The 24444-nt window shown below is 45.6% G+C and overlaps 1 protein-coding gene across 16 annotated transcripts in view; it reads left to right on the forward strand.

Moving 5' to 3' along the window:
• Positions 1-24444, forward strand: part of LOC121595247 (kinesin-like protein KIF21B) — a 39719-nt gene that overhangs the window by 5053 nt on the left and 10222 nt on the right. For all 16 annotated transcript variants that reach the window (XR_006005143.1, XM_041919067.1, XM_041919071.1 and 13 more), the window contains exons 3-7: positions 3996-4290; positions 21350-21488; positions 23490-23573; positions 23639-23875; positions 23943-24411. Coding sequence is in view for 15 of the 16 variants with exons in the window: in XM_041919067.1 (XP_041775001.1) it covers positions 4247-4290; positions 21350-21488; positions 23490-23573; positions 23639-23875; positions 23943-24411 (973 nt within the window). In the remaining variant the exon portion in view is untranslated. The remainder of the gene's footprint in view (positions 1-3995; positions 4291-21349; positions 21489-23489; positions 23574-23638; positions 23876-23942; positions 24412-24444) is intronic.

The raw sequence follows: 24444 nt of genomic DNA on the forward strand, positions 1-24444 counted from the left end.
AAGGGGAAGTTGGGTGAAATCTATGAGACGGTGGTAGTGGTGGTGGGTGTTGCTGAAGACCGACCGAGATGCATGCGTGCTGCATGTAGGGGCACAAACCAGTTCATCCAGCAGAGGAAAAGTAGGTTTGATCGGTTGCACGGGGAGGGCGCAGTGCAGCGCAGTGCAGTGCGCGATTGAACTGGATTCATTTGGGTGGTGGGTGTGAAGGAAATGTCCTAGTTTATTTGCAACTTTATGTCTGCCGTTGCAATGGTACAAAGAAGAATCATATTAGCGGCGTGGCGGCGGCTTAATGAACGATGTTCTAATAACTTATCCACAATGGATCGATGTTTCCTAATCTTCGTATTGCGTTTTATTTCGACAGGGCGCCATGTTCAATTATTTCGATCGAACTGGATGATTATCAATTGCTTCTTTTTTTACTCTGTAATGAGTACTCCTTGCGCCTGCAATTGTCCATCAACCAATGAAGAAGAGTGCGATGGATTGTGATGGATGTGTGTGAAGTGCTTGTAATGAGGATTCGATGGCGTCTTTGCGTGAATGGTTCTTGTGGAAAATTATACATTTCCCATTCGCATCCAAAATATTCATAGTGTAGAAAGTCCTTCTGCTTAAATTCCGCACAAAACGTTACATGACATTTGTGAAAAGAAATCGAATAAAGAGGCAATAAAATTCATCAGTTTTTATTGCACAGCCCTTGAAGGTGCGATGGGTCACAATCTAATTAGTGAAATGGCAACATATACAGATCGAATGGAAATTACATCATCATCGTCATCGTCATGTGGTTATGTTTTATCGACCGTGTCCTCTGTCGTTTTGGGAGGTTTAAGTTTTCACACCATGGGGTGTCTCACGTGAGCATGTTTATCATACTTTTCCAATCTTTGTCCTTCTTTGCGTCCATTATGCCATTTAATTTAGGTATTGTACAGATCATACAGCGTGATAAATTAATTAAACAGAGCATGAAGAAAAAGGCTTGTTGTGCAACTAAGAAACCCGAAAAACTATTACTAATTTCATCACGCAGAATGGAAGGGATGTATTAATTCATAAAATAAGCGATACGAGATACTTTTCCACTAAATGCACCAAGAGTTATCGTCCCACGAGTTCACACCGCAGTAATCAATCAGTGAGCTTTTGTTGGAGGAATTGAAAGAGTTGAAATTTGGATCAAACGCAGCGAACAGCTGTTGATTGCCTCCACTTCCTTTCGTTGATGCATACGAGCCAGGCCCAAAATAAACTAAAAACACCACGACGAAGGGTTGCCGAATGGCCGGCTATTACACCGGAGGGAAATGGGAGGGAAAACGGCGCTGCTTTCCATTTTCTCCCAAGGACTGTTCGCCTTGAAAGCAACGATTTTGGACGTTAAAATTGGCTGTTGGCGTGGACGGACGTGTTGGAAAAAAAGAGTCGCAATCCGGTGAAACGAGATTGTTGCTCTGGTTTTTTTCTTCCTTGGGACGCTGGTGAGTTTAGAGACACATTAGTCTTTTTTGTTTTGTTTTTTGGTGAGTCTTGTGTCACAAATTTGGGCGAGAAAGTTCATTCAACTCTCGCTTCCGATCGGCTGATGTGTCTTGCGGGGTGTGTTCTCTCGGTTACGTGACAATGCGCTTGGAAGGTATTTTTATTGCCTCTAAATTTAATGATGGGGAGTTTATTTCGTCAAATTTGTTTAGTTTTTTATTGAATAAAGACATTAATTTTAAGCTTTGGGTTGTCTTTACTGATGGTAAGAGGTAGATTTAGCATTAAGATTTAAATTGAACGAAAAATCATGCATGTAAAATTCAATGGCAAATCATGCTTTTAGCCTACGCTTACTCATTTACACGTACTTTCCATCATTAGCATCCCCTTGTCAGTTAATGGCATAGGTTTAAGTTGCTTGGGTGTTTTGGTTTTTTATTGCACACCATGAATTGTACTGCGTTTTTGAGGTGTTTGAGGAGTATTGTAAATTGTTGTCCCTGAGTGTCTCCCCACGCGCAATAGCCAAAACTATCGAATTGGGAAGTGATAGCAATAAACGCAAGCGCATTCAACGTTCCATTACGTTGATGGCTGTTCTATTGATTAGTGAGGGAAGTACTTTTTTACCTTTTTTTAACACACTTTGCTTGTTCGCGGGGTGAAGCAGCCATTAAAGCGTATGACACACTATTTGAACGAGAGCTGGAAACGAAACAATGTGCCCGCTTTTTTTTTAGATAAACAGAGCGGCATGCTTTTAAACTATTATCTGGTTTCATTTGGGGTTTCATTGCCCGATGGGTGGTTTGAAGGGGACCAGACAGACTAGCGAAGACTACGAATAGTATTCCCCAGCGAATAGGCTCTAAGTTCAAACACTTTGTTCGATGTGTCACGCGTGTTCTGTGTGTTCCTGGTGTGCGTATAATCATACGGATTTATTTTTATGTCCCTCAGTCGTTTATTTTTGAAGATTGAATTTAGAACGTCCTCGCAAGATTACGGTGTTGTCTACACGTTGTATAAGTCTTATGAATTTTCTCTAATGTACTATAATTCGCTGTGAGTTCTTTAGAAAAAAATGGAACGTTGAATATCTTGGATATCTTGGAGTAAAAGATCTCATACTGAAAGGAAAGAGTTATCAGAGTTTTGTTTTATAGTTAATAATCTTACATTATCTTCAGACTGGTAACAAAACAATGGGAGTCCGTTTTAATTCTCTCCATCTACCTTTTCCCATCATACATTTTTACCCATCAAACGAACGGTGGTGGTGTGCTTCGTCGTCATGCGTGGATGTGTAGCCGCCCGCCGACCAACGTCCGAAGTGCAATTAACGAATCCCAAGGGGCATAAAAGAAACGTCACTTATTTTCTCCTAATTTACGGCATCGATAAAATTGTTTTATTTTGTATGTTTTAATGCTGCCCTTGTTGAGAGGGTGGTTCGAGGATGGGAAGGAAAGAAAAGACAAACGGAAATTGTTGAATGAGACTATATTAACATTTTTATCGGTGCTTATGCGTATGCTGGAATAATTGTGACGAATCGTTACTTTGTATGTCCATAAACATGAGTCGCTCTGTGAACAGGTTACGATCTTGTGTACTGCTTTGTGCAAGACAGACGACACTCACCTGCAGTGTGTAGCTGACGAAGTCTGTCCCTCCGATTCTGTCCCCATTTGGTGGTAGGAAAGAACTCGTATTACTGAGCTTGCTTTTATTGTAAGCCTCGTACCTATATTTTTGAGACTATTTTGAGACAGAATGGAGGGTGCTCTTAGCACTGTGTCGCCGGCCGTTTTAAAATATAAAAACGAAACCTCTGCTACCTTTGAGGACCGAACAGTTCGTAAGCGCAGCTCTTGTGTCCGACAGCCACAAACTACTTAGCTTGATGATGTGTCGTCGGTAACGCTCACCCTCTCTTGTCACCTTTGGCTGCCATCGGAAGTAAAAATACATGCCGCAGTAATTTATGACGCAGTCAGACCCCGTATGCTTCTCCTCATGCTCTCCTACGTTCGTTCCTGGGTACTATCAGCACGGTTGATCTTGGTTTTCAGCAGCGCGCCTCAGTCAATGTTTTTCGGTTGCGGTTGCGAGCATAAAACGTGTGTACATTGAAGAGTTTACCGACCGATCGACCGACGACCCGCCACTCGTTACAACAACTTCCACCTGAGCCGCGTGCAGAGAGCAGTCAAACCTCACTCGGATGGCAGCGCTTATGCTTTTCTTTTTGTTTTTTTTTTCGAGTGTCGTGGTTAATATTCATGAACGTTTGCCTGCTTCATGTGTTTCCTCGTTAGGGGGGAGGTGACGTTTAGAATTCTGAACACTTGATGCTACCAAAACCTACCGAGGGAGGTTCTGGTTGAGGTTGTAGATAATTATACCGGGTAGCAGCAGCGGGCTTTCCCTTTCCTCATTGATTGCTTACAACTGTTTTGTCATGGTTCGTTTTTTCTGTTCCTTCTTTCTTTCAGACCTCATAGTTTGATACGCAAATAGTGGCTTGTGAAGTTGAACCCATCCGGAAAGTGTCAGCGCACCTTGCATCAACCCACTACTGCCTCAACTGCCAGCAAGATTCAACGTACACAGAGCGGCTGCAACTACCTCCACCGCCGTGTTTCGGTTGTGTGGCAGTGCATAATCAGCAGCAACATTAGTGAAGTCAGCGGGAAACAGGCATTCTTTTTCTGACCGTGAAACAAAGCTTCCCAAAAACGGCAACATGCCAGACGAAGACAAGGAATCGTCCGTACGGGTGGCCGTCAGGTGAGCATATCTCCACGTCTTCTGAAATTTCTCTATACTTTGTACAACATTAGCATTGGATTATTTTGATGAAATCGAGTTCAATTCGTGCTCCGCCCTTTCGGTGTTAAATATAGCCTCAGCAGTAACTGACCTTCGCAAGCGACTATATTTTTGTTTGGCGTTCAAGGCAATAATTGAGACATTGCTTGAGACACCTCTGTGATGTGTTAAACTTAAAAGTGTACAGCTGTTTTCGACACCAGAATGAAGAGGAACACATTTCCTTCTCACCCCTAATTGAGGCGTCCACCACAAGGCAGTCTTTATTACGCTCCACGACAGAGAGAGAGTCGAGCACAACTTGGTGGTTGAAATTTATTGATTTAGGTGTCTTCTACTCCGTGTTATGTTGTGCTAAGCGGGGTTTTAACGTTTCTTCTTTTGGTGATCTGTCGTCGTCAAACATTCCCATTCCCGGGGCTACGCTTTATTTGTCCTGTCCTCCGGCAAGTTTGGGCACCCTTCGCACTCGTGTGTGTGCATGCATGGTACGATCGTTGTGGCACCACCGACCCGTAGCAGTGAAAATGGTGTCCATTTTCATTGCCACTTCCGGGAAGGGAGAACCTACGACCAACCGCAAGAGTCTGTTGTAGTAGTACCCCGTGCCTAAGGTTAGGGTGATCATGGAATGATGATCACGACTTGATGATGTTGATAAAATATTATGATGTTTGCTATGGCTGTGGTGTGGATTGTGGTGGTAGCCGTTGCCGTTCTTTCCGTTGCAATTCAACCAGCTGTGCTGCGTCGTGTGCATGCAGCGTCATTTTGCACTTTCAAATGTTAAATTATGTTTCATTTGACTGATTCAAAGACAGACCCGTTCACTTGGTGCATTTGTGTGGTGGATGTTTCTTTTCGGTCGGGGATGACTCGTGGCGTATACTTTAAACTGTGTGAACCATTCACCAGAAATGCGTCATGGAACGTAGGAAGGTTTAGCAACAAGCTTGCAGCAAACTATTTAGGCAAACTCATACATTATTGATAGGGCACAGAATTAGACTGCCTTTTACTTTTACCGCACACATATTGCAAGCTGTTGGAGTAGTGGTTTAGCTTCCGAATATTCCACTACAAAACCGTTTCATCGCACCTCAAAAGCTTGTTTTGGTATTTGTTTCGGATTCAAGGCCGTCGGAGGGAAGATTCACCTTCCCCACAATGTGAAGCTACCAAATATACAACTTGTTTATTTTTCCAACTTTCCTTGACCGATCGCATCAGAAGAGGAGGACGCGCAATGTTTGCCAAGCTCATTTCCATGCCACTGACCAAATCAAACTAACGCCTCTCCAGTTCCTTAGATCAGCGCAGATCAAACAAACTCTTTTGATGGTCAAATTGTGACCTTTTTGTATTTATGTGCCTTGGACTGGCGTCTGCCGGTTTGGGTTAGTCTAAAAGTGCCGTCATTTACCTCAGCACTTGAACAATCTGCCAGCGTAGCCTGAAACTTAGCTGGAAAGTGTGTCCGTAACGCCTCGTGTAGACAACACCACGATCATTATCAGCGTCTGATAAACTGATAGGCTCAAAACCGAAGATAGGGCATTACTTAGCCGACGACTTTGACTAGCAGAACAGCTTGACTCATCGCGTTTTATGCTTCCCCGAAAGTGGAGCATCAAATAGGGTTGTTGTTTTTGGTGTACGCAGGGATCTCTTATCTTGTTTGCCTGTAACCTTGCGCTCGAGGTTCGAATCGAGATATACGTGCCATGCGGTCCACCGCTCCTGATCCCAGGCGCCGTAATGAATGTGCGTGAGGTAATACGGCGTTTCTTTCACAAAAACGGCAGATTTCACGCCTCACGGTCATATCACACTTCGTCAATCACATTTGCGGCATGGTCCGTCTAGCGGCGTGACGAAAAGGCCACGCCGGGATGTCGGGAAGGGAGTGGGTCTGGGTTGGACGATTACCTCATCAGTCTGTCGGTACAGCGAGCGCTTCGGGGGTCGGTACGTGTGCGTGAGCGCGTTTGGCACTACGCAAATCGGCCCTGCGCTGAAACCGTCATACAACTGTTTCGTTCGATCAACAGGCCAAATCCAGTTGGGGGCAATACACGTCGACGTTTGATGTTTCTCTCCCTAATTTACCAAACATCCGAACGACCAACGCCATGTTTGGGGAAGCTAGTGTGGAGGAAGGTGTTGGTGATCCATAAATGTAGATTTACTGACCGAAAGTGCGAAGGAACCGGATACACAGAGCGCGGGCAAGAGAGCGAGGTGGTTTACATCCGTTGATGGAGTTGTTGATTCTTCCGAACTAAAGTTCTGTATCGATCGCTGATCTGGTGCAAATGGGTTCGTTGCTCGTTTGTTTTCCCATCGAACACTGGTACCGTTTTGGTAACGGATGCCGGTTTGCCGGATGGAAGCGTTGAAACATCTGAGCAAATATTGGGCCGATATTGTTTTTTTCTGGACGCGGACCAGCTTTACTCAGGTGTCATGAGGAGCCTGAGCTCTAGTACATCATCGAGCTATTTCTACCCGCGCACTCGGCGGAACAGCGAGAACTGTATGTTTGTTTTATTTCGTTTGATTTCAAACGCCCCAAGTTTGTTTGGAAACAGTTTCCGCATCTGCGTGGGATAAAAGATGATTTAAATTCAAGCATTTAAGTACTTGTTGTCGGTGGTATCGAAACAAATGCCCATGCAACTCACTTTCTTATCTGAAATAATTTCCCAAGAGGCACTTAACATGGACACGGTCGTCGTCTCTGCAACCGCAGTGGTTTTACCGTGCCAGTGCACAAGCGGGTCATCGAATGTATCTAGCTCGACGCCAAGCGCGATGGAGACTTGCCGGGTCTAGTCTACGCGTGCCTCAAGGAGACGGGCGAAAAATAGGACTCGTAGGAAAGATGGAGATTGTCTGTACGTACGATGGTCGCCTAAAATTAGGCGTCAATCTTGCGTGACCTCCGCCAACTTAACGCAATTACTCGGCTCGGCTGAATGAGAAGCCGGGGTGAGTGAAAGAGGGTCCATTTGTTGCAATGATCTCTTGGCTAGTGCTTGTTGGAGTGCGCACTACACACACAGAGTGTGCACTGTGCAGAGTATCAAGTATATCCATCATCGGTGGTTGTGCTGCAATCTGTACGAGAATAGTTGCATAGAAAACACTTAATTGAATATTGTGAACGCTCACGACCACAAGCCGTCACCCACCGTCTAGGCCATCGGTGATCAAAGAGATCTTTTGCACGTGCAAAATGGCAAAAACTGAGCCAGACAGACGTTGAAAAGAACGTCACAAACTGCACCCTTAAGTGGACAATTTAATGCTCAAGCAGGGCGTTTGTGCGGCCCTCTTTTGCTATCAATTGTTTCAAGCACGTAAAGTAAACGGTTTGAGAAGGAACTCGCGATTGGCCGGTTGAAACGGATATGAAAGTGGAAAACACAACAGCCCCATGGAAGGAAAATTGATCTGATCTAGCTGGCACGATCGTTTAGGAAGTAACGAGGTAACGAGTATCGAGGGAATTCGTCAGTCGGCTGCAGCTTTTCCAATCGATTTTGGTGACATTTTATGCGTTTTTTTACGGTTTCTAATACTAGCGTATGAAAGCAACGCTGCAGGGAGTCGTACTTGGTGAAAGTACTTTCACTGAGGTTTGCAGTCCCTGTGGTAGCGGATAGAGGGCAGAAAGCGGAAGGCAGGTTGATAAAAGATTGGATTGCCATCGGTGTAACGGTAGCGAGACGATTGTATCGAATTCCGATTCCGTACGAATTCCGGACCGTAAAGAAAAGCCTGTAAGTGCTCGATTGAAGTATTTTATTGGAGTTTTAATGAAGATTGCTAAGGTTGTATTGGCGGCATTGTACGCAGCAGATACCGCAGTTTGGGTGTCGGATGTTGTTTTCGCTTCTTTGCGATACCTTTGCCGGGGGGGCAGTATTATTACATTGCAGTGGTGTAGTTTTGAAGGTGTACCCTTAAAGGTGACCACGAAGCATCAATAACTACGCGCCTTTAATCTTATCGATTTCCTAACGAGCTGTTTGGAAATTGGTTCGGGGTTTGGCTTTGCCACAAGGCCTTTTGATTGGACGCGATGCTCGTTTTGTAACGTCAGATGGCTTGTCGTTTCTTGGATTGTTGCCGATGTTGGACGTCGAAGAACCTAATGGGGCGGATGGTGCAATGAACGGTTCGCCAACCATAAGCCAAGGGCTAGATGCTAATGAACCTGTGTTTCGTCCGTGCATTGTTGTTTTCGGTTGGTGGTGGTGGTGGTGGTGGTGTTAGTGAAAGACACCCTTTCAGTAATTCGATCCACGCACGATTAGCAATTCTACTGCTGCTGGTGCTGCTGCTTGCTAAAACGGTTTTGCCTTCAATTTCCGCTTCTTCCCGTGCTGGCAAGGTGCCATACATTGCGGTTTTGGAAGCATCAAACGGACGTTTGGTATGGAAGATGATACAGCACTGTTTGCTTGCTTCCCTGCATTGCAAATCAATCGCTGCGGTTTCCTTTGATATATCGTTTGATCGGTTTGTGGCAAGGATATTGCAACTGCGGTAGTTGATATGGCGGCATTTTTGTCACCTCAAAAGAGAGGGATGGTTTGCGGTTTATGTGGTGTTTGAGATTAGAGATGTCTGGTGTCGTGGTCGGTGTAAGATATATCGCGTGTTTGCTTAATTGTTAGGATGGTAACGTAGGCCACCTCTAAATCTCGAGATCTAAGAGAAAAATAGGTCTATAGAATAGTGATAGTCAATGCCATTTGTGTCGTTATAATAAATTGTGACGTTTATTTGCCGTGATCCAACCACCCCGTGACACAATGTTAAGGTCACGCTCTGAAAGTGGAACACGTACGTTTGAGGCAACACCTGTTGAAATTCGAGCACTGTCGTGTGCCGTATGGCCAATAAATTTCCCATGATGATGTCTTTTTGCCACAACCAGCGGTAGTGGCAGGTGGTTTGTGTGGAGCCGTTGCTTGAATGGCTTCCCAATATCCGGATATTGTCAATTTCCGCTGAATGATGATTGGGATCGGTTATGTATTTAACCGCAATAAAGTTCAATGCATAATGTGTGTGCTAGTTTGCTCTGGCGCACCCTTCTTTTTTTTACAGAAGTCTAGTTAAGCTGAATCTCCCTACGGCGGGATAAACAGAACAACAGTATGAACAACACCGACGCCAAGCACACCATCATATGACTAGCACAGGCAGGTCGTCACACACGGGAGGTCGTGAGACCTTGGGGAGGGCTAGAATTTCAAGAGCAAACACATCGGCATCAGCCCCTCGCTCAGCTGAGATTGTGCTAAAACTGTCAGTTTCAAAGCTGTGACGCTCAGCCGTCGGTTTCAAATGTGCGCGTGCGATTGAATCATGTGGGAACCTAAAATAAGCTTCAGTTTACACCGAATCCCGCCTTTTTCGGCGATGTGGCCGCGTACAGCTTACAGTGTGTCCTGCTTTGCGCTCCTCTCCGGTATTGGGGTGGATTAAAATAGATAATTATTTACGCGTCGCGAAGAGAGATGTCCCGCAGAGAGTTGCGCTCACGACCTTCCTTGTGGGTTTTGGGGTGACCCTTTTTATTTCGGTGCTGACGTTGGCGGAGGAGAGATGATCGGACGCGTTGAAGTTGTCGCAAAATCACAACGAATGCTCTGCTCTGCGTTACGTCACTTACGATGTGTGAGTATGTTTGCAAAGACAACAATGTTGAATAGGTCGAAGAATCGTTCTTTATGTTTGTTGACACACTTTATGTTTGTTGTTTTCTAGCCAAAAGTCAAGGGCACGATGAAATACTTGCCAATGCTTGAGGAACAATCACTCGTAACTAATTAGAAGCACCATGAACATATCTGGAGAAGTTTGCGTCTGACTCGCAGCACGGAAGACCACCCAACACGGCCTCATGGTATTGGCATTTCGTTGTCCACTTTAAGTAAAATTGCAAAAATAAAAGTACCTCAACCATGTACGTACTACACACACGCACACGCACACGCATGTGTGTTTGTTTGAAACAAACGCGCAAAGGTGACGCGCAGTAGCGTGCGAGTGACAATCGGTTCTTTAAATATTGTCATCTAGCGTGCGTTTCCTTTGAATCCCCTCAAAACAACCACTTTAAACAAGACATTGCTGTCGATGTGCTGCTCAAATCGTGACACATGGGACACGCGGCTTAAGCCAGTGAAAAGCGTTGTCGTGCCGAACCGACGGGGAAAAAAGCGGGAAGCTGGCTGGGAGGGCTACATAATGCGTGTAGGACACTTTGAAGCCTAACAACATCCCGTCCAGGTAACGTAGATCTCAAGTAAACTGGGAGGGCAGGCAACGGGGTTTGTGTCTCTGACTGCGCATAAACAGTGAGTCTGTTGTTCGTGTTTAAGAGGCTGAGCTTAGGCGTAATGTTTGCGTGAGGCAATGATGCTTGGTAAATATAGGATTGGCCCACTTGGTCGCTTAGTCCTCGGGTCAACTTAGTGTGGTGGTGCTGTGCCAGAGGCGAACGCAGAACACCTCAACAGGGGGAAGATGTTTCATAACCGAAAAGCGGACACTTTGTTGTGGTGTTTGCACCATAGCCAAATTTCCCCTTCAAACCGAGGATCTTGGAGTCTGGGGCTCACGCGTAGTGTTGATTGTCGAGCAAATATTTAACCTTAAAGGTTAAGCGATTGTTGGGCGGAGTTTTTCTGCTTAGATATAGATAAAGAATGTACTTTCTTGTAAAGAACCTCGTTTTTTATCTAAAAATATGTATTTAATTTGGTGCCATGACCAGGATTGGGACAGACAGAGACAGAGAGAAAGAGCCCAAAGACTTCGTGGCACTGCCGAGATTGTGATCTTTTTTTTATCATACAACCGAACATAACTCAACTTAAATGCTTTGGCCTCCCGTCGTCATCTCACGCCAAAGGGCGGACAGCTGAGGGCATTAATTAAACGCCCCGTTTTGGCACCGCCTTTGGAAGCGAGGTGTCCATCCTTGATCGACATTATGGCGTGCGGCTGAGGTGAGTGAGCTTTAACGATGTTTTTTTTATACACCTCTGAAGCTCGCAACGGTGGGTTGGTTGGGACGGATTGTGCGAAACATATTTGGGGGCTGTTTTTGTTTCCTTCATTTCGGACCACCCCACCCCGATCATTGCCCTTAAGTTGAGTTTAACACTTTCACGTGGAATCGCTACGACGACGGCGCCCGTGTCTTACCATATATACCTCCCGAAGGAGGAGGGCGTGTGTGTATTTGTGCGCTTTTTGTGCCTGGCTTGTTCTATTTATTCACTTTCCTCACGGAAAAGAGCTGTTGTGTTGTTCACACATATGTGTAGCATGATCGATCGATCGCATGGAACAAAAAAGCAAATCTACTATTAGGGGTTGCGTTTGTTGGGCGTGGTGTGGAAAGCACGGGAAACTCAAGTTGCATGTCTCAGTGCAAAATGTATTACCCCGGGTTACGTTGGCCTGGTTCAATAGCATTTCCCCGCACTCTTGGAAGGAAGGAAGCGGAAAATCGATCGAGAACAGGAAATTAAGTGGCATTAAGGTGCATTAATAGAGATTTGCAAATGCTGCCCGCTCGCATGCAATCGCATGGTGGCGTATGATTGGTTCCCCCACACGCAACCATTAAGTAATTAATAGTCGTTTTGCGCTGGTCAGCTCTCCACAGATGAGTGGTTTTTGCGGCGGCGTTGTCGAGCTGTGTTGGAAGTTTGTTAGAAGTTGATTGGAAGTGTCAGTAGTAATGTTGAATATTATAAATTACCGGATATCTGCTGAGGTAATCTAGAGAGAGATAGAGGACACATTAAAGCATCAGATGGAAGATTTTCTAAGTTTGTCAAACCCTTAAGGGAACCTTCAGTGACGTTGCATCTTCTCAAGAACGTTGGTTTAAAGTCACTCGCAATGATCAAACTGTATAGTTTGTCAAATATTTATGAATGATCAATTATGCTCAATAATCGTTAAATAAATTTGTGTCCACGCATGAAATTGCTACGAGCGAGCGATAGACAACAAATTGATTCGAGGGTTAAACGTTGCTAAAGGTTGCGATCTTCGCCCTACTGGTGCTCCTTCCACTAACAGCCGGCCGCTCAACCGCATGTCTGGGCGCGACAGGCGTAGTTTAAGTCGGCTTATGTCAATAAAATGAAATGAACCCGGACCTGGGGATCGGGGCGAGATCCGTTTGGCTTTAACAAGACCGAGCGCGGCATCGTTTGTGTGTCAACCGGTTCGATGAATTAAAGCGACGTAAGCGAATTTGTTAGATACACATACCGCGCTACCGCAAAGAGCGCTCACACTGCTGCTTTCATTAACCATCTCAATTACACAGCACTGCTGGTGGAGGGGTCTAGTGGGAAGGAATAAGGTACGACGAAGTGCTTACTTATCATGCTAAAGCGGGTTCCCGTCGGGGTCAAGCTTTATGATTAAATGTAAAAACGCCGGCGGTCGGTTGTTTTTTTTTGTGCGTATTAAATCGATATCTTAACTAGAAAGGGGATAATTGATTAGCAACGCGATTAACTTACGCACTTTTATCTGGGTGGTTGATAATGTTTCTGCCGACCAACACCGCGATCCCGCAACGGTGCGTTGTCTGTGCGTCTTCCGACATTGATTTTTAACATGTTTGGGTCGAGTGCCAAGATTCAAAGTGGTTACGTCAATGGTCGGTGGCCGTGTCCATTAGTGTCTTGTCATTAATTAATTAAAGAGAAATATGTTGCGCTGCTTAGTTTAGCTGTAATTAGAATGATTTGATTAAAAATTCAATTAGAGTGGTCTGTGGTGTTTTATTTTGTTTGCATCAGCAATGAGTGAAGGGAGTAAATAAATCTTTGGAAACAAGCGATTGTTTTCGTGCATAAAACATTTCACATAAATCGTTTTGTGATTGTTTGGTTGTGTTGTACAAGTTTTCAGTCCGTGGGTTCGCTACGCCCATCGTGCGTCGTCGTGTTAGGCGCAGATTGAGTGGGTCACACGAGAAAAAAAAACGTTGTTTTTGTATAAATCGTTGTTTTGTTAAGGCTGACGGCAACGAGTTTTGATCGTGGGATTTGAAATTTACATGAAGATGCAGAGCGTGTTAATATTTTTAGAGATGGAGTCCACTCGAAAGGTTCAATGCTCCAGATTGAGACAATTTCTGTTGGGACAACTTAATCGTACCATGAAGTGTACAATTGCATTTATCTCGTGGTGAAATGCAGGCCACGCAACTGTAATTGATTTTCACTTGAACTAACCTTCATTGGCAAAACACAAAGCGAATATCTAATGTCTGTATGTGTGTATGTGTGTGTGGCTGTGTGCGTTGCATTTCTCTTACGAGTTTATTTGCAGGGTGCAGTTTTTTTGTATGCTGCCCATCTTCACTGACACGCAATTCAATCGATCCAATTAGCTTATGGATGCCGATCGAAGTGCGCGTGCACTGTCTCGCTCTCGTGTACGTCATCTTTGGCTAGAAATAAGGCACGTGTGCACACACACACACACACACACACACACACACACACACACACACACACACACACACACACACACACACACACACACACACACACACACACACACACACACACACACACACACACACACACACACACACACCGACTGAGACGATGAGTGTCCACGTCAAGAAATCGAGGAGGTGCAAGGCTTAGAGCACTTGCCCCAGAAACTGCCCTCTCGCTGCTGTACAGATTGATGGTGAACAGTTTTTGGCAGCACGCCGAGCATCGATTTTTTCGCCCACATACTCCTCTTACGCGTGCTACACCCTCGTTCTTCTCGTTCTTCTCGTTCTGAAGTGTGTGTGTGTGTGGTTGCCTCAAGAATGTTCATCAGTGGGCGGAAGGTAGTGGTATACCTATTTGACGCCGAGATTCCAGCACGTGTGCAGTTGCAATTGCTTGCGGGGTTGAATATTGATTAGCATAAAAACGCAAATTGCAGGGTAAGCTTTTGAACTGAAATTTGGTTCAACGTCACTCAGCACACTTCGAGGAGAGGGCTAATAAAATAACTTGATTTTGTTGGCAAGAAAGGTAGAGAGAGGTCATATGCAAAAGACCTTACGTGCAAAAAAGCACTTTCAAAAATTGAGTGTACCACCGCAGTGATCCGCTAATTTCGGTACAGAACCCACGGCGGCGGAGTATCCTCTTGACATTTTGGATTTACAAAAATGTGAATGGAACCTTGCTGCCAAGTAGCAGTATTTTAGACTTCCCGTGGGTAAATATTTGCATATTGCATTGATGCTCAATTTGCTGTACAGTTCGTAGCATCATTCAGAAAAAGGACACAGTCTTTACTGGGGCATAGAAAGGCGATTCTCTTCGGCAGCATTGTGACGCATGGAATAGGTACTTCATTAGACATCTATTAAAATGTCCCGAACTGAGGCACACGCTAGTCGACATGTCACCACGAATGCTTTAACTAGCGCGTCTTCCTTTTAAATAAGACATCAGTTATGTCATTACCCACTGGCCAAGTACCCACCATTGCGCAATAAAAAAGAAACATATTCTGCTCACGTTATTCGCAGGCAGGTCGTTCGTCGATAGTATCTCCCGCCATCTCCGGCCATCCCCCCACAGTCATCTGGTGTCGTACGGCGCAATCAAACAGTGCCATCTGTTTGTGGGAGCTGTCGATAAACTACGGAAAGTGCAATAAAAACAGACGACCACCATCTGTTGGGCCGGCCGTGGGCGTTGCAAGCGGCATGTATAAATGCAAAAGGCAGGAAGCAGCAAGCACAGCACTCTCTGCTCGTGCGCGCCATCTTCTGGGTGACGGTCGGTCGTTGGCGTACGTCGGTACCATACCGGTCACAGGCGGTGGCGCCATCCGTGCTGCGACTCCATTTTTTCTCCCTCGATTCTCGATGTGGGGGCATTCTTGCTCGATGTTTTCGATGCTCTCAGCTGTTTTGTCCGCGAAGATCCATTTAAGCAGAAAAGGCAAAAGACGACGTACACAAACACACACCAGCTAGCAGGCTTGATCATCGGTATCAAAGAGCCATGCTGCTTCGTGTGTTTGTCTATACTACCTCGGCAGTAAGCGTGGTCTGTGGAAGGGCGGCCCGGTGGGTGCCTGGTGCATATGGTCTGGTCAAGGACGACTGGTTTTTTCCTGCGTCGTAGTGACGACGGTGGCGGCAGCAGCAGCAGCGCGCCTGTAATGCAGCAGAGAGCGTCTTTTGATGGTTGCGTAAAGTTCTGCTCCGTAAACGTGCAAGATGGTTTCATTCATGCGCGCGCGCGCCAGACTGCGGCTGTGGACTGTGGCTGTATGGGGATTGGTTGCTACAAATCCCTTTTGGACATACACTTTTGGGTGGATCGATCGTACAGGGGACCAACAAAAAGGTTGACGGGTTGAGTGACATTCGTAGCGTTTAGAGTGGCAGATTGCCGTGAAAACACCTACGCACGTACGCAGGTTGTCCGTTTAATGAGCAACCTTCTTTTTTATGGGGATATTCTTTGCTCTTTATTAGAGTCATTTAATCAACATGGTTTTATGAACTCTCAAATGCCTACGAATACCTTGGTGTGCTATGAATCGCTCAGGTGCCCGAAGTTGTTACAGTTGAATGATTTGCCGTCATCGTTTTGAATAGATAAACCATTCATCAAACTCCATCCCGAATTGTTCTTCTTCTCCTCGCGACGATCGTGCGAATGGGAGAATTAAGATGTTGTAAAGATATGATCTCAATTTTCTTCTGTCTGTAAGTTGGAAGAAAACTGCTTCCTGCTGCGTCGTTGACTGATGGCAATTAGTTGCTAAATTACTACATGTGAACCTGAGAACCGCTGCTGAATAGTGGATTTAAATGATAAACCATCATCTTGCCAGCGCTGATGATGACCTTACACAAGATTATGTTGGTTTTATCTTAAGAAGATGCGTTTCGCCAAATAAATACACAAGCAAGACTCTGCGCTCCGAACCGCGTGCGTCATACTCCGTGCGATAGTTCACACCGAGGTCAACAACCTGTTGAATGAGCTGAACTGCTGTTTTCATTTCGATAAGGTGCAGCAGCAGCAGATGATGGCGATGATGATGATCATGATGAGTCGCCCCGCCAAGCCTGCTGCAAAGCGTGAAACATCGTGGACGACGACTTCCCCGTTGTTCCCATTGCGGATTAAATTATGTTGCATGGCCAATTAATTATAGCTCGTGCATCATGTGCTTGAAGGAAGGGGGGGGGGTGCGGTTTCGAGAGAGTTGGGGAGTGACGGTTTTCACGATCGAGATTTAGGGTGCATAAGTTTACCCCCGTTTTCGGGGGCGTAGAAGATGGGACGGTTTGTGGATGCTACGGGACCGTTAGTTGTGTGCATCAAACGAATATGAAAGATTTATTTTTTTCGTGGATGAGAAGCAGCGCAATTCCTCCGCTGCCTAGGGGTGATTACTGTGGTTAATTTGGTGAAATGATTTGGAGAAAAGTTCAGCCTGTGAAGAAGCTTCTCCGCGGGAGGCAGCTGCCGGGCGCAAGAGCATCACGCAGTGAAAAGCTTATTAACCGTGTACACGGATACAATCACATTCGTACATCTATTCCCCACACACGAGGACACACGAAAGGTGGGGGGGAGGGTTGTTCGTGTGGCCAAAAGGGTGTACTTATGCGCCCGCACCACGATGCATAATTCATCGGTACAAATTTCCATGTTTGACACGCCGATATTGTGGGAGCAGCTTCAGGTTTCTTCTATCTTGCCGCACGCTTCCTCTCCGACGCAATCGATTCGTGTCGTGTGTGTGGGTAATTGGCGCGGAAAAAGGGTGAAACTCTCTTGCTGGTGCGACGTGAGAATAATTTATGCACTCTGGAGAGCGGGAAAAATATGCAAATATCAAACTACCGAGCCCGCCCAGTGGGACGCAATGTGGTGAATGCCTGAGGGTATAGGATAAATGTCCCCGTTGCGCTGGTAGAGAAATTTGTGGAGGAGCAATAGATTGAGGAATTGGAATTTGCTTTCTGTTTAGAAATTTTCCGCTTCCGCATTGGCCGCTTCGAACCCGGAATTGGCACGACAACTTTCCGTTTACGGCAACACAGGTCTCAAAAGTGCTACATTACAATGGAGGGAGAAAAATGCATGCGATTCGAGGTGGAAAGAGTTCTAAAAGCACGCTGTTTACCCGCTGAAAGATCGCAAGAATAAACAAAAAAACAGGTGATGATGAGGTTTGTTGGCTTTGCTGCTTGGTATAATCGCGTTTCACGCGCAAATGTGCATTCGGTGCAGGTTTTTTTTTGTTCTTCCTCATCGATTGTTGCTGCATCGTAACCTTGACATTGTATATGCATTGTCAACTCAGCTATCGCTTTGCACCACAGGGGCAATGCGCTGTGAGGAACGGCTGACGTGCGCTGAATTTACGATCAGCTCGGTTCGATGTCAACAATGACGTCAGAAAGGAGGGAAAGAGAGAGAGAGAGATAGGGCAAATAACCCAGACACTAATTAATGGAAATAACAAGCCCTTTACGAATGGACATGATACTAGTGTAGGACTGAACAGAGAGGAAAAGGTGCATTAAACATGTAAAATCAATTAAAGGCTTTGTGGTTGAAAATGGATCCTTGTAACGATCTTTTACCATTAAGTAATCTCATGCGAGCTTGATCATGCACATCATGCAAATGATTTTTTGTTACCTCCCTAAAAGAATTTCCTTGGGTAAAAGCTTGATAAAAGTCTAACAAGTACAAACAAGAGCTACTCAAGATCCATATGGGTCACGACCACATTTATCAAGATGCGTTGTTTTTACACCAGTTTGATAAAACATATCTTATCGGGCGTTAGAAGTGTGCAAAATATCGATCTATAAACGATGTAAGGCGAGGTGTGCCCATTCGATGGTAGCACGATCAAATCCATGGGTAGCGTCAATATCCATGCCATCACAAAGACATTCAATGTAGATATACTAATCTCGTTGTTTGACTCACTGTGCAGGGCAAGACTTGTAAGCTCGTTAGGTTATTGTGCAACGATTGGGTTTGTAAACTTCGGTTGATCGAATCATTTCGCCCGCAAGATTATGAAGCCCTATCACGCCTAAGTCAACCCTGGATGATGAATCACGCACCTAGGGCTACTGGCTTTATTATTACATGGGAACGCTAACTACAAATCTCTATTTTCACTTCTCACGACCCGTAACGATTTAATACGTATACATGGCAGATGGAGTTGTTGCAGCAGCGGACGTGCATCACGAGTCATCATTCGTTCAGTCCATGATTGCATTTCGCCTAGATCATATTCCTCGTCACGCATGCATTATGTGCGTTCGCAGCTGTACCTTCTCCGTGAGATTATCTTTACAAACACGAAGAAAGTTATTTGCTTGATCGTTTGGCGGAGTAGCACGATGCTATCGTTATCGTGAGACGAAACTGACTCTATGGGCAAATAGTTGTGAAGTCAATCTGTAGATGCTGTTGTCTTTACAGCAGAGCTTGTGGGAGTGTGATTTAATGGTAGTCGTACGGATCGTAAATAGCGCCGTTAATTGTAAATCGCTTAGTTTTCCAAGATACTGAGACGGGGAATCTTTTAACTCGTATGCTAATTGACGGCTGGTGATGTCATTACTATGGCAGTTGGGTAGACAACAAACCTACTATTGGTGAATGCTTGTGCTGTTGTTATGAAGAAGCCCTTTTACAGATTCGCCAGTGTACATGCAGCTCGTTTCCTGTGTGTGTGTGTGTATGGTTCCCAAAAAGGCGCACGATTCTGCTGCATACATTCCGTTCGAACAAACGGAGTTCAATGATGCTCTCTTAACTGTAGACTGTCGGCGCTACTACCGCACCGCAAAGGAAACGAACCGCGAGTACATAGGCGGAAGGTGCAAAAGGATATAAAAATTGCATCACAGAGTATAGTTGTTTATGCATACACTGGAGAGTGGTTGTGTGGAACCCGACGGTGGTGAAGAAGATAACCACAAAGCGAAGTTGTCCCGGCGTCTAGCCGACCGTTTTTGTTATGTGTGTGTTCCCCCTGGCATGTACGTGAGAAGACATCCAAAGTGTCGTCGTGTGGTGTACAATGTGAAGAAACGCCGCTTAACTTCCTCATATTTCCTGTTTCTGATATTTTGGTGTTGTGTTCAAAAACAGACAACTTTGTCTTCATTTGAACGGTTGGCTTCTGGTTGTTACACGACACCATCCGATGTCACAGTGTTGTAAGCTTCGTAGGCGCAAATCGGGGATGATCGGGGAGGGACAGGTTAAAGTGGCAAGTTTAAACCGATGCCACGTGTGTCTGAGCGTAAACTTAATCAGCAAAAGGTAGTGCTACCGCTGCTGCCGCACGGAGAATGAGTTTAAATTTCTTTTCGAATACCTGGAACGTGTTTCAGTTTCCGCTGCATTGGAGGATGGGTTTTTTGTGGGGGATAACTCATGGCTTTGTAAATCTCATTTTGAATGCGTTTCTACATCCTGCATCTCGAATTACCTGCGGTTAGTATGCGCTGATGGGAAGTGCAATTTCTTGGAAGTGGGCACAATTATCGGAAGGCTACTGTCGTCTGCAAGAATGGTGAGCGTGAAGATATTCGGATTCTATCCCATATTAGTCGTCCGTTCCATTTGGGATGCTGCTCCTTTTCCTTACGAAAGTAGCGTGCGTGTAGGCAGGAAATTCAAGTCCGTGGACGCGTCGTTCTCCACCAATCACGCACGTACATGTCATTATTTATGAGTGTCTGTTCGTGATTGAGTTTCTGATGAGATTTTAATAGTTTTATGTTGAACTATACGTGACTCCAGCTCACTGAGGAGATGGGTGGTGAAAAAGAAAAAAGGGTTGTTGCTTTCAACGCGATGAGTTGAAGTGTTTCACTTTTGTATTTAAATGCATGTTTAACGTGCAACGATGTCAACAGTGCAATCGATCAACCACGACGTATATCAATCACACAAACTGTCAATGGTAGAGGGTGTTCCTAGGGATAGCAAGCACTTCTTAAAGTGTGCAGATCAAAAAAATCGCTAGGTTTCTTTCTGTACTTCAAAAACAACGACACATTTTTGCCTTCTTCCCTGTACCGCAGTTGCACCGCAGTACACCGTTAACTGCCGCCCGTACAAGGTACAACACGAACGGTTGACAAGCTGACCTTCGGAGTGTTGCTGCGGGCGTTTCCTAAGACGACGTAGTGTCAAACGGCTGGTGGTTCAAGATATAAATACCTTTGGGCTAGCCAGCTTGACTGTCTATGCCGTTTTAATCTTCCCGTGTGTGTGTGTGTGGTGTGGTTACTTCCGTGAACCCCAACAGCCAAGTTTACGCACACAGGCAGGGCTATGTGGCGATTACGAGGGGGCAAAGACTGACCCGTTTTATGCAAACTTTTTATGCGATGTGAGGTGCATATACGTAGAGGGCAATGAAGCTCGATTGCACTATTGACTACTAACAACAGCGCGTAAGGGAGGGCTCACGAAACGAGTTGCGAGAAGTGGAAGAAGTCCGTACATGCTGCTGCAGCACACAACACGCATAAGAAAAAGGCAGTGACCATCCCGTTGCAATGACTTTGACCGCTAATTCAATTAATTTGCATACAAGTGCGGAAACTTTACCCCAATCAGCGATGCAACGATGTGTAACCGGTCGTGTACCAGCTGTTATAAGCTAGATCTTACAGTTGTTCCGGGCATTCCCGATCTTTGAACTTTCTTCTCTCCCCGGTCCGGCCGTTCGTGGCGTGAACAAACGCTACATGGTAATTGCAAAATTAACCGTTAATCAACCGTGTATGGTTTTACCAACTTTTGTGTCACCGATTTCACATCCTGTGTAGTTTGGCACATCGTGGCCAATTGGCCATTCTGTCCTCACATTCATTCCCGATTGTTGACTAATGTTTTTTCACTCTCTTTCTCGGACATCGTTTCAGAATTCGTCCACAGATACCGCGTGAGCTAATCGACATGTGCCGGGTGTGCACGCAGGTCACGCCTGGTGAGCCGCAGGTTTTGCTCGGATCCGATAAGGCCTTTACCTTCGACTATGTGTTCGATATGAGTACGACGCAGGTAAGTGTTAAAACATAGGCGCGCGGAACATCCAGCAAGGTTCCAGTAGAAATCGAACGATACCAAAGCGCCACAAACGTTTTGTCCATGGACGCGTGTGGTGGTGGTGTGGGTTGCCTGCTGCGTACGTTGTTGCGTAGGATGTTGGAGCGTGTTCGTGGGCCCATGGATCCAACACAAAACCCGCCATTAGCGCTAGCTGGCTGACCGGCCGACCGACCGGCTGGCCTTCCTCTTCTAAGAAAGCGCTGCTGAGCGGAGAAATCAGCTGAGTGTCGTTTGTAAAACGCCATTGATAATAGAGAACGATTTGTTGTCATTGAATCGATTATCGTTTGCTTCGGAGGCACCACGGTTGTATTCGCATGTTGCAGCACACACTGTGTTTTGTTATCATTTGTTCCCGCTCAGGTGTGTAATGTTGAATGATGATAAGCGATAACAATGCATCTGCCCGCGGGTCACAGCTAGACAACTGGACAACAGGTTAAGATGTACATACGGCGTAAGGGGGTTTTACTCCCCTTTCGATAACTGTTAGCATAATCTACTTTGTTTGCATTACGGCCAACCATTTCAGCCAAGTCGTTGAGGTTCGTTTGCCTTTTTGTGTTATCTTTTGTACTGCGGGTGAGTTGTCGCCTTTGACAGTGGCACATCAAATGAGGCTTCTATTTTATAAGGAACAATATTTGCCATCATCTTTTCGTGTGTTGTTTGTGTCGCTTGTAACAAACGGGGCAGCAGCGTTGCTGGTGGTAGCACAGTGGCAGCGGGAAAAAATGATGCATTCACGTTGTGCAAGCGCTCAACAGTTATGGTGGAGGGATTGTAAGGTGTAGATAACGCACGCGTATGTGGGCGCACGTGCAGCGTTTTCAGGAGACGAGCCCCAACCAGTGTTGTTGATAGCTTGGCACCTTTCAGCAGTTTCTTTTACGCTCATTTTTTTGTAATGTCGACGAGATGAAAAGATGGAATGAAACATGAGACGTGTGTATTTTCACTTGTTGTATGGCATCTACCGTTTGCTACGGAATGGTTTGTTGTGTTAGAACTAGAACATGGGGCATGATAGATGTGCTTCCAAGGTGTCTCAATCTCGCCACGACATTTCAGCTATACTATGTAAGAGATACGTAGCTAACAATAGGAAGATGAGAACGATGGCGGATAGATCTCGTGCACCATTCCTCATGAGGTACTTGCTCAGCATGGCGCTTATGAGGCCACCAGCTTCAACGGATGTACCCGCCGGAGAAGATGTGCTCTTTACCGGTTGAACCATTTTTTTATGCATCCATGAAAGAAGAAACAAACCATCACAGTTGGAGGCACACCGGCTCGTTCTTCAAAATATCATTTGACAGTGTGTGGTGGACGGGTGTGTCGGCATGGCATGGCATTTGTTTATTTCCGGCTGCTGGGCAGGGAATAGGTGGGGGGTCCAGAGTGTTTTGTGGTGTGGTGCATTACCAAATTGTGAACGCACGGAAATGTGTCGTGTTTGGAGCAAACACACACAAACTCCGGAGCTCGGTGCACGACCTCCTCGGTTCCATGTTGGGAGAAGAACCGCGTGTTAAAGCAAGCTAACACGAATGGATGGGATGTACTTTGTGTGTACGTGATTTGTTGCTTTACTGCTGCTGTTACTGCTGCCATACAATATGCAAAGCAAATGATTACAAAATGCTCTCTTAAGGCATAACAAACAACCGGGCGCGCGACAGTGGCTCGGAGGAGTGGGAATAGCAGCATCCAGCATTTCATTTTACTTATTTGGCATGAAGCGACAGTTTTCGTCCAACGTATTTGCAGATTGGGTTCATGCTTGCCGCTGGAACGATTGCTCTTTATTTTGAAGAAGAAAATAATGTAGGTCGAATGGGAATGGGCATATAAATGCAGAAATAAAATTTACAGAAAGAGAATAAAATATTTCCGAATATCTTGTAGACTTTGCAGTTAATTTTATCTTTTACATTGGCCATTTTACAGGTGTCCGTGTACAATAACTGCATCGAAAAATTGGTCGATGGCGCACTGCAAGGTTACAATGCTACAGTGTTAGCGTACGGACAGGTGAGTTGCATAAACAGCAGCAACAGTTTATCGAATGATTTAAAAAAAAATGACTCTATTTGCAGACCGGATCTGGTAAAACGTACACGATGGGAACTGGGTTTGAACGAGCCCTGCCAGAGGCACAAGAAGGTATCATCCCGAGAGCAGTCCGGCATCTGTTTGAAGGCATTGCCCAGCTACAGCAAAACCCGTATGACGAGGATGGAACGTATCTGGGCACGGTGACGTTCAGTGTTGCCGCACAGTTTATGGAGCTGTACAATGAAGAAGTTATAGATTTACTGGACCCTTACAATAAAGTAAGTGTGCGAATTTAGCTTGTTGCGAAAGTGGATCCTTTTGTAACATTCGCTTATCTGTTTCCAGGGTGCTCGGGTGTTTAAAATCTTTGAAGATGCGACCGGTGGCATTTCGGTGGCGGGCGCAACTATCAAACCATTGGCTGGTCCTCAGGAAGCCCTGAATTGCTTGCAGCAGGGTGCTCTCGCTCGTACCACCGCCTCTACGCAAATGAACGAACAGTCTTCGCGAAGTCACGCACTGTTCACCATTCTAATCCGAAGGCAGCGTGTCATGACGGCCGAGCAGTGTGGTAATGCTGAAGGTGACACCGAAACGCTCACTTCCAAGTTTCATTTCGTCGATCTGGCTGGTTCGGAGCGACTGAAACGTACCGGTGCCACCGGTGAGCGGGCTCGCGAAGGAATCTCCATCAACTGCGGCCTGTTAGCGTTGGGCAACGTCATATCTGCGCTGGGTGATAAGACCAAAAAGGTTTCCCATGTACCGTACCGGGACTCAAAGTTGACCCGACTATTGCAGGATTCGCTCGGAGGTTAGTGAGACGGTTTTGGTGTGAGAGCTGGTC

The sequence above is a fragment of the Anopheles merus genome, chromosome 3R (genome assembly GCF_017562075.2).
Source record: "Anopheles merus strain MAF chromosome 3R, AmerM5.1, whole genome shotgun sequence".
Classification (NCBI taxonomy): Eukaryota; Metazoa; Arthropoda; class Insecta; order Diptera; family Culicidae; genus Anopheles; species Anopheles merus.